Source organism: Salmo salar, chromosome ssa12 (assembly GCF_905237065.1).
Source record: "Salmo salar chromosome ssa12, Ssal_v3.1, whole genome shotgun sequence".
Classification (NCBI taxonomy): Eukaryota; Metazoa; Chordata; class Actinopteri; order Salmoniformes; family Salmonidae; genus Salmo; species Salmo salar.
This window is the reverse complement of record NC_059453.1, coordinates 10,985,001-11,000,118: the sequence shown is the minus strand read 5'-3', so window position 1 is coordinate 11,000,118 and position 15,118 is coordinate 10,985,001. Positions and strand designations below refer to the sequence as shown.

Genomic DNA, 15,118 nt, shown 5'->3' with positions numbered 1-15,118 from the left:
TGGGAGTTGTTACAGCGTTAGATTGGTGGAGACGTGGGAGTTGTTACAGCGTTAGATTGGTGGAGACGTGGGAGTTGTTACAGCGTTAGATTGGTGGAGACGTGGGAGTTGTTACAGCGTTAGATTGGTGGAGACGTGGGAGTTGTTACAGCGTTAGATTGGTGGAGACGTGGGAGTTGTTACAGCGTTAGATTGGTGGAGACGTGGGCTAGTGGGAGTTATTCTTACCACATTTCTTATGTCAGTCATTTCCTTTCATATGATGGAAGTGTACACTTCAGGAGGAAGGAGAGACATTGGGACAGCTCCCATGTCTGGTTTTGAGGGTTTAAAGCGGTTTCGGTAATAACTGAGGGATATTTATCACTAACTCAGGTTTACCTCAGGTTTATGTCCAACATGTTTCTTTTCTCTGTGTGTGTGTGTGTGTGTGTGTGTGTAAAACACCTCTCCCTCATCTCTCTCGCTCGCTCGCTCACCCGCTCTCTCCCTCCTCCTCTCTTGCCCCTCCCCTCTCTCTGTCTCGCCCCTCCCCTCTCTCTCTCACCCCTCCTCTCTCTCTCCTCTCTCAATTAAATTTAAGGGACTTTATTGGCATGGGAAACGCATGTTAACATTAGATAATATGTTAACATTAGATAATAAACAGTAAAAATGTACAGAACACATTAAACTCACAACATTTCTAAAATAATAGACATTTCAAATGTCATTGTCTCTCTCTCTCCGGCCCCCTCGCCCCTCCTCTCTCTCTCTCTCTCTCTCTCTCTCCGGGCCCCCCCCCCAGTCTCCAGCTGCTGAGGACTTCTCTCACCTGCCTCCAGAACAGAGGAAGAAGAGACTTCAGTCCAAGATTGATGACATCACCAAGGAACTTCAAAAGGAGCTGGACCAGAGGTAGCCCCGCCTCCCCCGCCACTCTGACATCATCACCACAGTGACGGCGGCTACCTTACTGTCTCTGTCCATCACTGGGAGAATCTCAATTACATTCTCCTCGCGTGTTCTCTCCTCTCTCAGGTCAGAGGGGAGGGACCTCTGCCTTTCTCATCCAATGGGTTTTGAGAAGGAAGTGAGGAGTTTGCAATTGAGATTCTCCCATCGTGTCCGTCTTGAATGGCACCCTATTTCCTATATAATACACTGCCTTTGACCAGGGCTTATAGGGCCCTGATCAGGAGTAGTGTACTAGATGGGAATAGTGTGCCATTTGGGACACATTGATTTGTTCTAACAGACGCCCTTCTTCTGTAACATATTTCCTGTTCCTGTCTCTCTGTCTCTCTCTTTTCCTCCTCCTCCTCCAGTGAGGCATTAGAGAAGATGAGAGGTGTTTATGAACGGAACCCTCAGATGGGAGACCCAGCCAGTCTAGAACCTCAGATCACCCAGACCTCGCAGAACGTTGGACGACTCAGAGGACAACTCACCAAATACGAGGTAGGCTACTGCGTACTCACACACACACACTCTGGCTTGTCAACACACACATGGACACACACACGGCCACACACGGACACACACACGGACACACACGGACACACACACTCTGGTTTGGTAACACACACATGGACACACACACACACACACGGGGGGACACACTCTGGCTTGGTAACACGGACACTCTGGCTTGGTAACACACACACGGACACACTCTGGCTTGGTAACACACACACGGACACACTCTGGCTTGGTAACACACACACGGACACACTCTGGCTTGGTAACACACACTTTTGTCATTAGCCATCTATAGTAAATAGCAAGTCATTCTTCTCTCTGGCAGTCGTGGCTGGCTGAAGCTTTCAGAGGAGAGGATTCTACCAACACTGCTGTCAACAACAATCAACACTGGTAAGAGAGAGTGTTAGTGTATAACATATGTGTTTATATAATGTCTATATGTGTTAATATGTTTGTGTGTGTGTGTGTGTGTGTGTGTGTGTCTTCAGTTCCATGTCAACTGATCCGTCTCAGAACATCTACTCAGAGTTTGATGAAGACTTTGATGAAGATGTGGAGACTCCTATAGGAAAGGCTACTGCCCTCTACACCTTCCAAGGTACACCCACACACACCATCACACACACACACACACACCATCACACACCCACACACCATCACCCACACACCATCACCAACACACACCATCACCAACACACACACACTCACCATCACACACACACACACATACACACACCATAACACACACACACACACACACACACACACCATTACACACACACACACACACACACACCATCAGACAGACATCTATTAGTTGATGTGTGATCAGTGTTTGTCTGTGTGTCACTCCCTCCTCCTTCCTCTCCCTCATTCCTTTCTCTCCTCCAGTCAGGGGACAGTGTCTATAACTAGTGTGTCTGTCTCCAGGTTCCAGTCAGGGGACAGTGTCTATAACTAGTGTGTCTCCAGGTCCCAGTCAGGGGACAGTGTCTATAACTAGTGTGTCTGTCTCCAGGTTCCAGTCAGGGGACAGTGTCTATAACTAGTGTGTCTGTCTCCAGGTTCCAGTCAGGGGACAGTGTCTATAACTAGTGTGTCTGTCTCCAGGTTCCAGTCAGGGGACAGTGTCTATAACTAGTGTGTCTGTCTCCAGGTCCCAGTCAGGGGACAGTGTCTATAACTAGTGTGTCTGTCTCCAGGTTCCAGTCAGGGGACAGTGTCTATAACTAGTGTGTCTGTCTCCAGGTCCCAGTCAGGGGACAGTGTCTATAACTAGTGTGTCTGTCTCCAGGTCCCAGTCAGGGGACAGTGTCTATAACTAGTGTGTCTGTCTCCAGGTCCCAGTCAGGGGACAGTGTCTATAACTAGTGTGTCTGTCTCCAGGTCCCAGTCAGGGGACAGTGTCTATAACTAGTGTGTCTGTCTCCAGGTCCCAGTCAGGGGACAGTGTCTATAACTAGTGTGTCTGTCTCCAGGTCCCAGTCAGGGGACAGTGTCTATAACTAGTGTGTCTGTCTCCAGGTCCCAGTCAGGGGACAGTGTCTATAACTAGTGTGTCTGTCTCCAGGTTCCAGTCAGGGGACAGTGTCTATAACTAGTGTGTCTGTCTCCAGGTTCCAGTCAGGGGACAGTGTCTATAACTAGTGTGTCTGTCTCCAGGTTCCAGTCAGGGGACAGTGTCTATAACTAGTGTGTCTGTCTCCAGGTCCCAGTCAGGGGACAGTGTCTATAACTAGTGTGTCTGTCTCCAGGTTCCAGTCAGGGGACAGTGTCTATAACTAGTGTGTCTGTCTCCAGGTCCCAGTCAGGGGACAGTGTCTATAACTAGTGTGTCTGTCTCCAGGTCCCAGTCAGGGGACAGTGTCTATAACTAGTGTGTCTGTCTCCAGGTTCCAGTCAGGGGACAGTGTCTATAACTAGTGTGTCTGTCTCCAGGTTCCAGTCAGGGGACAGTGTCTATAACTAGTGTGTCTGTCTCCAGGTCCCAGTCAGGGGACAGTGTCTATAACTAGTGTGTCTGTCTCCAGGTTCCAGTCAGGGGACAGTGTCTATAACTAGTGTGTCTGTCTCCAGGTTCCAGTCAGGGGACAGTGTCTATAACTAGTGTGTCTGTCTCCAGGTTCCAGTCAGGGGACAGTGTCTATAACTAGTGTGTCTGTCTCCAGGTCCCAGTCAGGGGACAGTGTCTATAACTAGTGTGTCTGTCTCCAGGTTCCAGTCAGGGGACAGTGTCTATAACTAGTGTGTCTGTCTCCAGGTTCCAGTCAGGGGACAGTGTCTATAACTAGTGTGTCTCCAGGTCCCAGTCAGGGGACAGTGTCTATAACTAGTGTGTCTGTCTCCAGGTTCCAGTCAGGGGACAGTGTCTATAACTAGTGTGTCTGTCTCCAGGTCCCAGTCAGGGGACAGTGTCTATAACTAGTGTGTCTGTCTCCAGGTTCCAGTCAGGGGACAGTGTCTATAACTAGTGTGTCTGTCTCCAGGTCCCAGTCAGGGGACAGTGTCTATAACTAGTGTGTCTGTCTCCAGGTTCCAGTCAGGGGACAGTGTCTATAACTAGTGTGTCTGTCTCCAGGTCCCAGTCAGGGGACAGTGTCTATAACTAGTGTGTCTGTCTCCAGGTTCCAGTCAGGGGACAGTGTCTATAACTAGTGTGTCTGTCTCCAGGTTCCAGTCAGGGGACAGTGTCTATAACTAGTGTGTCTGTCTCCAGGTCCCAGTCAGGGGACAGTGTCTATAACTAGTGTGTCTGTCTCCAGGTCCCAGTCAGGGGACAGTGTCTATAACTAGTGTGTCTGTCTCCAGGTTCCAGTCAGGGGACAGTGTCTATAACTAGTGTGTCTGTCTCCAGGTCCCAGTCAGGGGACAGTGTCTATAACTAGTGTGTCTGTCTCCAGGTTCCAGTCAGGGGACAGTGTCTATAACTAGTGTGTCTGTCTCCAGGTTCCAGTCAGGGGACAGTGTCTATAACTAGTGTGTCTGTCTCCAGGTCCCAGTCAGGGGACAGTGTCTATAACTAGTGTGTCTGTCTCCAGGTTCCAGTCAGGGGACAGTGTCTATAACTAGTGTGTCTGTCTCCAGGTTCCAGTCAGGGGACAGTGTCTATAACTAGTGTGTCTGTCTCCAGGTCCCAGTCAGGGGACAGTGTCTATAACTAGTGTGTCTGTCTCCAGGTTCCAGTCAGGGGACAGTGTCTATAACTAGTGTGTCTGTCTCCAGGTTCCAGTCAGGGGACAGTGTCTATAACTAGTGTGTCTGTCTCCAGGTTCCAGTCAGGGGACAGTGTCTATAACTAGTGTGTCTGTCTCCAGGTCCCAGTCAGGGGACAGTGTCTATAACTAGTGTGTCTGTCTCCAGGTTCCAGTCAGGGGACAGTGTCTATAACTAGTGTGTCTGTCTCCAGGTTCCAGTCAGGGGACAGTGTCTATAACTAGTGTGTCTGTCTCCAGGTTCCAGTCAGGGGACAGTGTCTATAACTAGTGTGTCTGTCTCCAGGTTCCCAGTCAGGGGACAGTGTCTATAACTAGTGTGTCTGTCTCCAGGTCCCAGTCAGGGGACAGTGTCTATAACTAGTGTGTCTGTCTCCAGGTTCCAGTCAGGGGACAGTGTCTATAACTAGTGTGTCTGTCTCCAGGTTCCAGTCAGGGGACAGTGTCTATAACAGAAGGGGAACAGCTCAGTGTGATGGAGAAGGATAAAGGAGATGGATGGATGAGGGTTCTACGAGCCAACGGAGACGAAGGATACATCCCCTCATCCTACGTCAAATTCTAGACAATAACACACACAGACACACACACACACACACACACACGTATACATGGATACACACACCGATTTTACACACGCGCGTACACACACACATACACACTTACACACTCCTTTTAGCCAAGGACTTCCATTCTGTGTGTTTAAGCAGTACCACCCCTCCCTCTGTCTACCTCCCTGTGTCTACCTCCCTGTGTCTACCTCCCTGTGTCTACCTCCCTGTGTCTACCTCCCTGTGTCTACCTCCCTGTGTCTACCTCCCTGTGTCTACCTCCCTGTGTCTACCTCCCTGTGTCTACCTCCCTGTGTCTACCTCCCTGTGTCTACCTCCCTGTGTCTACCTCCCCTGTCACCTCCCTGTGTCTACCTCCCTGTGTCTACCTCCCTGTGTCTACCTCCCTGTGTCTACCTCCCTGTGTCTACCTCCCTGTGTCTACCTCCCTTCTACCTCCCTGTGTCTACCTCCTTCTACCTCGTCTACCTCCGTCTCTCTCTACCTCTCTACTCCCTCTCTCTCTCTCTCTACCTCTCTCTCTCTCTCTACCTCTCTCTCTCTCTCTCTCTACCTCTCTCTCTCTCTACCTCTCTCTCTCTCTACCTCTCTCTCTCTCTACCTCTCTCTCTCTACCTCTCTCTCTCTACCTCTCTCTCTCTACCTCTCTCTCTCTCCCATCTCTCTCACCTCTCTCTCTCTCTCTCTCTCCCTCTCATCTCTCTCTCTACCTCTACCTCTACCTCTACCTCTCTCTCTCTCTCCCACCTCTCACCCTCTCTCTACCCCACCTCTACCTCTCTCTCTCACCCTCTACCTCTACCTCTACCCCACCTCTCTCTCTACCTCTACCTCTCTCTCTCTCTACCTCTACCTCTCTCTCTCTCTCTCTCTACCTCTCTCTCTCTCTCTCTCCCTACCTCTCTCTCTCTCTCTCTACCTCTCTCTCTCTCTACCTCTCTCTCTCTCTCCCCACCTCTCTCTCTCTCTCTCTCTCTACCTCACCTCTCTCTCTACCTCTCTCTCTCTCTCTACCTCTCTCTCTCTACCTCTACCTCTCTCTCTCTCTACCTCTCTCTCTCTCTCTCTCTACCTCTCTCTCTCTCTCTCTCTACCGCTCTCTCTCTCTACCGCTCTCTCTCTCTACCGCTCTCTCTCTCTACCGCTCTCTCTCTACCTCTCTCCCTATTCTGACCTAATCACAGATCATTAGTTGCCATGACATTGTGATTGTTTTTTTATTAAATGACTGCTATCATAGTTATATCAGATTGTTATCAGCTGGATGGTGAAGCCACTGTTTTATGGACCACGTATTGATGCAACCCAAATGCCACCCTGTTTTCTTTATAGTGTACTTGTTTGTCACATGTTCTCTCATCAGAAGAGTGGTTAGGTCCCAAATGAGACCCTATTCCCTATATAGTGCACTACGTTGACCAGAGCCCTATTCCCTATATAGTGCACTACTGTTGACCAGAGCCCTATTCCCTATATAGTGCACTACTGTTGACCAGAGCCCTATTCCCTATATAGTGCACTACGTTAGACCAGAGCCTTATTCCCTATATAGTGCACTACTGTTGACCAGAGCCCTATTCCCTATATAGTGTACTACTGTTGACCAGAGCCCTATTCCCTATATAGTGCACTACTATAGACCAGAGCCCTATTCCCTATATAGTGTACTACTGTTGACCAGGGCCCTATTCCCTATATAGTACACTACTGTTGACCAGGGCCCTATTCCCTATATAGTGCACTAATTTTGACCAGAGCCCTATGGGGAATAGGGGGCCAATTGGGACGCAGCCTCTATGTGAAACTGGTCAGTTTTTAAATGTATGTTTCTGGGGTTCTTATTGGTTGTCTGTGGTTGTTATGGTTACCGTCTGGTCCAGTTCATACAGACTGTTTTGGTTGTTGTTTCTTTGATCTGACCGCTGTTTCTCTCTCTTTGTGTGGTTTAACTGTCTGTGGTCAGGTTCTGACCAATCGGATGGCTCTGTGGTCAGGTTCTGGCCAATCTGATGGCTCTGTGGTCAGGTTCTGACCAATCGGATGGCTCTGTGGTCAGGTTCTGGCCAATCGGATGGCTCTGTGGTCAGGTTCTGGCCAATCGGATGGCTCTGTGGTCAGGTTCTGGCCAATCGGATGGCTCTGTGGTCAGGTTCTGGCCAATCGGATGGCTCTGTGGTCAGGTTCTGGCCAATCGGATGGCTCTGTGGTGGTGTTGTGACTACTGCTGTTTTAAGTACTCCTGGAGGACCCCTGGTGTTTCTGATTGATTAACTTCCGTCCAGCCCGGGATTCAATCAAAGGCGCATTGTGGGTTATTAGCACACCAAATTAGACTGTTCAATCTAATGTAGACTTCAGCTGACATCCACAGCGTTTACAATGAATACCATCTCCACGAAGGTCAGAGAAATGACCTGCTTAAAGGTGCATTGTGGACAGTGCGCCTTTGGTTGAATCCCAGCCACGGTCTCATTCAGACCTGGGACACCAAATCATGTATCAATTACATGTCCCAAAATGGCACCCTATTCCCTACATAGTGCACTACTTTTGACCAGAGCCCTAAAAGTAGTCACAGTATAGAAAATAGGGAGCCATTTTGGACATCCATCAGTGCTTCCATCCCAAATGGCTCGCTATGTAGTCCACTACCTTTGACCAGAGGCCAATGGGGAATAGGAGGCCAATGGGGAATAGGAGGCCAATGGGGGAATAGGAGGCCAATGGGGGAATAGGAGGCCAATGGGGGAATAGGAGGCCAATGGGGGAATAGGAGGCCAATGGGGGAATAGGAGGCCATAGGGGGAATAGGAGGCCAATGGGGGAATAGGAGGCCAATGGGGGAATAGGAGGCCATAGGGGAATAGGAGGCCATAGGGGAATAGGAGGCCAATGGGGAATAGGAGGCCATTTGGGAGGCCATTCAGTGTCTGTCAGCCCTCCAGGTCTAGTTTGACCTTACATCTCCCTGGTTAAATGGAACTGGATTCATCACTCACTGCTTCTCAATGTTTTATGGAGTGTATGTATATTATTATATGATCACATTTTAAAACAACGTATGTGTTGACCTCTAAGTACCCTGTGAACTGTTGTGTTGACCTCTAAGTACCCTGTGAACTGTTGTTGACCTCTAAGTACCCTGTGAACTGTTGTTGACCTCTAAGTACCCTGTGAACTGTTGTGTTGACCTCTAAGTACCCTGTGAACTGTTGTGTTGACCTCTAAGTACCCTGTGAACTGTTGTGTTGACCTCTAAGTACCCTGTGAACTGTTTTGATTGAGAAAAAAAATACAAATAAATAGATTTGTCAAATTTGATGTTTTGTTGTGTTTTTTTTTTAACAGACCAAAGTTGCCACAGTGATGTTTTAAATCATTTATATCATCTGAATAGAAAATGTGATAACTCTCCAGTGATTTCTCTTCAGAAAAGCTACTTTCACAGACACCTAGACGGTTGAGAATAAAGTTGTCTGAACATAGAACATGTTAACGGTAAACTCTGCAGGTCAACATTTTGACACACCTGAACAAACAACCAGTAGAAGCACATCACACACCTTGTCTACGTCCCAAATAGCATCCTATTCCCTATATCGTGCCCTACTTTCAACCAGAGCCCTATTCCCTATATCGTGGCCCTTCATAGAGAATAGGCTGCCATTTAGGACATGGACCTTGGCCAGGTTTCTGAGGGAAACCAACGCATCCACAGCTGCTAGGTATGGACCCCATGGGTGAGAACCACAGAAACACCCAGACACACATCCCAGGACATATTCATTAGGCACCAAACAACGGACTGAAACAGGGAGGGATCACCTGAACTTGTCCAATAACAAACTCTATTGATTTTTTTATAGATTTTTGCTGCAAAAAAGCTAATGAATACGATCCAGGTTAACAGGTTACCGATTTCAAACTGTTGTGCAATGTTGCGCCCTCCTGAATGCAGCCCGGGTCACAGTATAGAGTTTAAGGGTCAGAGTTCGGGGGAGAACTCCTCGCTAGGTTCCAGTTTGTTGGAGAGCACGGTGAGGATCTTGTCAAACTTGTCGTAGCGTTTCTCCTTGTCTGCCGCCGCTCCAGTCTGTCCCCAGAACAGCCTGAGAGCAAACTCTGTCCTGAAACACTCCAGCAGCTCTGGGATTGGCTTCCAGTCACCTGACGGGACAGAGTGACAGGGCCCACGGCCAATCAGTGACTCGGGATGGTTATGAGGCAGGACTAATTTGATTTGGTGGTTTGGATGTGTGTTTTTGATAAGTGTGTGTGTTTTTTTCCATATTGTGTGTGTGTGTTACCTGTGAGCAGGCTGTGTGCGTGTGTTACCTGTGAGCAGGCTGTGTGCGTGTGTTACCTGTGAGCAGGCTGTGTGCGTGTTTTACCTGTGAGCAGGCTGTGTTTTACCTGTGAGCTGGCTGTGTTTTACCTGTGAGCTGGCTGTGTGTTACCTGTGAGCAGGCTGTGTGCATGTGTTACCTGTGAGCAGGCTGTGTGCGTGTTTTACCTGTGAGCAGGCCATGTGTTACCTGTGAGCAGGCTGTGTGCGTGTTTTACCTGTGAGCAGGCTGTGTGCGTGTTTTACCTGTGAGCAGGCCGTGTGTTACCTGTGAGCAGGCTGTGTGCGTGTGTTACCTGTGAGCAGGCTGTGTGCGTGTTTTACCTGTGAGCAGGCTGTGTGCGTGTGTTACCTGTGAGCAGGCCATGTGTTACCTGTGAGCAGGCTGTGTGCGTGTTTTACCTGTGAGCAGGCTGTGTGCGTGTTTTACCTGTGAGCAGGCCGTGTGTTACCTGTGAGCAGGCTGTGTGCGTGTGTTACCTGTGAGCAGGCTGTGTGCGTGTTTTACCTGTGAGCAGGCTGTGTGTTACCTGTGAGCAGGCTGTGTGCTTGTTTTACCTGTGAGCAGGCTGTGTGCGTGTTTTACCTGTGAGCAGGCTGTGTGCGTGTGTTACCTGTGAGCAGGCTGTGTGCGTGTGTTACCTGTGAGCAGGCTGTGTGCGTGTGTTACCTGTGAGCAGGCTGTGTGCGTGTGTTACCTGTGAGCAGGCTGTGTGCGTGTGTTACCTGTGAGCAGGCTGTGTGCGTGTGTTACCTGTGAGCAGGCTGTGTGCGTGTGTTACCTGTGAGCAGGCTGTGTGCGTGTGTTACCTGTGAGCAGGCTGTGTGCGTGTGTTACCTGTGAGCAGGCTGTGTGCGTGTGTTACCTGTGAGCAGGCTGTGTGCGTGTGTTACCTGTGAGCAGGCTGTGTGCGTGTGTTACCTGTGAGCAGGCTGTGTGCGTGTGTTACCTGTGAGCAGGCTGTATGCGTGTGTTACCTGTGAGCAGGCTGTATGCGTGTGTTACCTGTGAGCAGGCTGTGTGCATGTTTTACCTGTGAGCAGGCTGTGTGTTACCTGTGAGCAGGCTGTGTGTTACCTGTGAGCAGGCTGTGTGTTACCTGTGAGCAGGCTGTGTGCGTGTTTTACCTGTGAGCAGGCTGTGTGCGTGTTTTACCTGTGAGCAGGCTGTGTTTTACCTGTGAGCAGGCTGTGTGTTACCTGTGAGCAGGCTGTGTGTTACCTGTGAGCAGGCTGTGTGCGTGTGTTACCTGTGAGCAGGCTGTGTGCGTGTGTTACCTGTGAGCAGGCTGTGTGCGTGTGTTACCTGTGAGCAGGCTGTGTGCGTGTTTTACCTGTGAGCAGGCTGTATGTGTGTGTTACCTGTGAGCAGGCTGTGTGCGTGTTTTACCTGTGAGCAGGCTGTGTGTTACCTGTGAGCAGGCTGTGTGTTACCTGTGAGCAGGCTGTGTGCGTGTGTTACCTGTGAGCAGGCTGTGTGCGTGTTTTACCTGTGAGCAGGCTGTGTGCGTGTTTTACCTGTGAGCAGGCTGTGTGTGTTACCTGTGAGCAGGCTGTGTGCGTGCTCCTGGTACTGTGGGGCGTGTAGCGCTGCATTGCGTGCTGCCTGCAGGGTGTTGTATAATAACTGACAGCCTCTCTCTGTGTGTTCTCCCTCCTCTCCCTCCATCAGCCTCAGGAGGGGAACCAGGTGGGGCACAGCCAGGGGACCCTGCACCACAGAGTCTACACACACACACACACACACACACACACACACACACACACACACACACACATTACAAATACATTACACACACTTTGCAAATACATTACACACACATTACAAATTCATTACACACACGTTACACATACATCACACACACACACATTACATCACACACAGTACAAATACATCACACACACACACATTACACATTACAAATACATTACAAATACATTACACACTGTAACGAGGGTCGTACAAAGGGGACCAAGGCGCGGCGTGTGAAGTGCTCATATCTTACTTTAATGAAACACTAATACAAAAACAACAAAAGGACCGACAACAGTTCCATCAGGTGAACATACACTAAACGGAAAACAACTACCCACAAACAACAGGAAAAAACACCCCTACTAAATATGACCTCCAATTAGAGGCAACAAGGAACAGCTAACTCCAATTGAAGGTCAACCCAATAAACCCCAACCTAGATATAGACAAACTAGAAATCCAACATAAAAATAGAGAACATAGAACAAACACAAAAACACCCCCTGTCACACCCTGACCACTCTACCATAGAAAATAACAACTTATATTGGTCAGGATGTGACACACACACATTACAAATACATCACACACACACATTACAAATACATCACACACACACACACACACATTACAAATACATCTCACACACACACATTACAAATACATCACACACACACACACATTACAAATACATTACAAATACATCACACACACATTACAAATACACACACATTATAAATACATCACACACACATTACAAATACACACACATTATAAATACATCACACATACACATTACAAATACATTACACACACATTACACACACACACACACCTTCCTCACCATCTCCGTCATTCAGAGCGTTCATGAAGGGTTTGAGGGTCTTCTCAAACATCACAGCACTCTCTGTGTGGTTCCTCCTCAGTGCTCTCCATGTCCTCTCCAGACGGACTACCTACACACACAGTACGCACACACACACAGTACGTACACACACACAGTACGCACACACACACAGTACGTACACACACACAGTACGCACACACACACAGTACGCACACACACACAGTACGTACACACACACACACAGTACGTACACACACACACAGTACGTACGCACACACAGTACACACAGTACGTACGCACAGTACGTACGCACACACACAGTACGTACACACACACACAGTACGTACACACACACACAGTACGTACACACACACACAGTACGTACACACACACAGTACGTACACACACACACACAGTACGTACACACACACACACAGTATGTACACACACACAGTACGTACACACACACAGTACGCACACACACACAGTACGTACACACACACAGTACGCACACACACACAGTACGCACACACACACAGTACGTACACACACACAGTACGTACACACAGTACGTACACACACACAGTACGTACACACACACAGTACGTACACACACACACACAGTACGTACACACAGTACGTACACACACACACAGTACGTACACACACACACACAGTACGTACACACACACACACAGTACGTACACACACACACTTTAGAGACCTGACGCATATCTAGGGTCTTTAAAACACAGCATAGTGTGAGGGTGTCTGAAGTGTGTGTGTGCGTACAGTGTGTGTGTGTGTGTGTGTGTGTGTGTGTGTGTGTGTTGTGTTACCTGAGGCATCTCCAGAGCCTTCATGACGGCTGAGAATGCGTAGAGGTTATGGGCGTGGTCTCTCAGGGCCTGGGCCAATAGGATGACTTTATGCAGCACCGTGGCCCTCTGACCTACCGTCCCTGTACAGCCCAGGATATCTATGGCAACGCCCAGGGCTAGCAGGTGGTGCCTGACACACACACACACAAGACAGACACAGTCAGATGTTCATATTTGAGGCGTGTGTGTGTGTGTGTGTGTGTGTGTACCTCTCCAGCAGGTCCTGTCTGAGCTGTTGTCCGTGAGACAGGGTGACCAGCTCCAGACCTGAGCCAACTCCCATCATCCTCTTCTGGTCCTCTGTCACACCCACGATATGAGCCACCTACACACACACACAGACAGACAGAGCGTGTTTCTGTTTTTGTGTGTGTGTGCGCGTGTGAGATATTATAGTTATAAACACACACACACCTATGCACTATGTCTTACCTGGCAGTCGACACTGAGAATGTGCAGAGCGGTTGTCATGGCGTTGGAGCGTGTGAACAGTTCTTTGAGCGCCATGAGAACGGTGGGGTCTAGAGGTCTGTTATTATCTGGTAGCAGGAGGGACTCAAACTGGTCCAGTCTGAAACACGACACCGTCTCCACCTGGTAACATGTTAATATCATGTCACTTCTCAAACTGGTCCAGTCTGAAACACGACACCGTCTCCACCTGGTAACATGTTAATATCATGTCACTTCTCAAACTGGTCCAGTCTGAAACACGTCTCCACCTGGTAACATGTTAATATCATGTCACTTCTCAAACTGGTCCAGTCTGAAACACGTCTCCACCTGGTAACATGTTAATATCGTGTCACTTCTCAAACTGGTCCAGTCTGAAACACGTCTCCACCTGGTAACATGTTAATATCATGTCACTTCTCAAACTGGTCCAGTCTGAAACACGTCTCCACCTGGTAACACGTTAATAACATGTCACTTCTCAAACTGGTCCAGTCTGAAACACGTCTCCACCTGGTAACATGTTAATATCATGTCACTTCTCAAACTGGTCCAGTCTGAAACACGTCTCCACCTGGTAACACGTTAATATCATGTCACTTCTCAAACTGGTCCAGTCTGAAACACGTCTCCACCTGGTAACATGTTAATATCGTGTCACTTCTCAAACTGGTCCAGTCTGAAACACGTCTCCTCCTGGTAACACATTAATAACATGTCACTTCTCAAACTGGTCCAGTCTGAAACACGTCTCCACCTGGTAACACGTTAATATCGTGTCACTTCTCAAACTGGTCCAGTCTGAAACACGTCTCCACCTGGTAACACGTTAATATCATGTCACTTCTCAAACTGGTCCAGTCTGAAACACGTCTCCACCTGGTAACACGTTAATAACATGTCACTTCTCAAACTGGTCCAGTCTGAAACACGTCTCCACCTGGTAACACGTTAATAACATGTCACTTCTCAAACTGGTCCAGTCTGAAACACGTCTCCACCTGGTAACACGTTAATATCATGTCACTTCTCAAACTGGTCCAGTCTGAAACACGTCTCCACCTGGTAACACGTTAATATCGTGTCACTTCTCAAACTGGTCCAGTCTGAAACACGTCTCCACCTGGTAACATGTTAATATCATGTCACTTCTCAAACTGGTCCAGTCTGAAACACGTCTCCACCTGGTAACATGTTAATTACATGTCACTTCTCAAACTGGTCCAGTCTGAAACACGTCTCCACCTGGTAACATGTTAATTACATGTCACTTCTCAAACTGGTCCAGTCTGAAACACGTCTCCACCTGATAACATGTTAATAACGTGTCACTTCTCAAACTGGTCCAGTCTGAAACACGTCTCCACCTGGTAACATGTTAATTAGTACTTCTAAACGGTCCTCCTGATAACATGTTAATAACGTGTCACTTCTCAAACTGGTCCAGTCTGAAACACGTCTCCACTTGGTAACATTTTATTAGTATACTGATAACATGTTAATAACATGTCACTTCTCAAACTGGTCCAGTCTGAAACACGTCTCCACCTGGTAACATGTTAATTACATGTCACTTCTCAAACTGGTC

The 15,118-nt window shown here is 48.4% G+C and overlaps 2 protein-coding genes and 1 long non-coding RNA gene across 9 annotated transcripts in view; 2 read left to right on the top strand and 1 right to left on the bottom strand.

Annotated features, from left to right (window-relative positions):
• LOC106595429 (cdc42-interacting protein 4 homolog) overlaps window positions 1–5,552 on the top strand; it is a 33,629-nt gene extending 28,077 nt beyond the window's left edge. Inside the window, exons 11-15 of one of the 2 annotated variants that reach the window (XM_045690675.1) lie at window positions 788–897; window positions 1,308–1,440; window positions 1,787–1,854; window positions 1,953–2,062; window positions 5,102–5,552. In XM_045690675.1, the coding sequence (XP_045546631.1) occupies window positions 788–897; window positions 1,308–1,440; window positions 1,787–1,854; window positions 1,953–2,062; window positions 5,102–5,241 (561 nt within the window). In that variant the 3' untranslated portion in view covers window positions 5,242–5,552. The remainder of the gene's footprint in view (window positions 1–787; window positions 898–1,307; window positions 1,441–1,786; window positions 1,855–1,952; window positions 2,063–5,101) is intronic. The other variant, XM_045690676.1, reaches the window with a different exon arrangement.
• A 695-nt stretch (window positions 5,553–6,247) lies between these two features.
• On the top strand, window positions 6,248–8,569 carry LOC123725406 (uncharacterized). The gene is made up of 2 exons (XR_006757856.1): window positions 6,248–7,211; window positions 7,274–8,569. It is a non-coding gene; the product is annotated as an uncharacterized lncRNA (long non-coding RNA).
• A 43-nt stretch (window positions 8,570–8,612) lies between these two features.
• Window positions 8,613–15,118, bottom strand: part of LOC106593333 (breast cancer anti-estrogen resistance protein 3 homolog) — a 34,501-nt gene continuing 27,995 nt past the window's right edge. For 4 of the 6 annotated variants that reach the window (XM_045690669.1, XM_045690672.1, XM_045690674.1 and 1 more), the window contains 6 exons: window positions 13,510–13,671; window positions 13,287–13,402; window positions 13,036–13,207; window positions 12,185–12,305; window positions 11,136–11,318; window positions 8,613–9,415 (listed from right to left, as the gene is read on the bottom strand). In XM_045690669.1, the coding sequence (XP_045546625.1) occupies window positions 9,234–9,415; window positions 11,136–11,318; window positions 12,185–12,305; window positions 13,036–13,207; window positions 13,287–13,402; window positions 13,510–13,671 (936 nt within the window). In that variant the 3' untranslated portion in view covers window positions 8,613–9,233. The remainder of the gene's footprint in view (window positions 9,416–11,135; window positions 11,319–12,184; window positions 12,306–13,035; window positions 13,208–13,286; window positions 13,403–13,509; window positions 13,672–15,118) is intronic. The other 2 variants (XM_045690670.1, XM_045690671.1) reach the window with 2 other exon arrangements.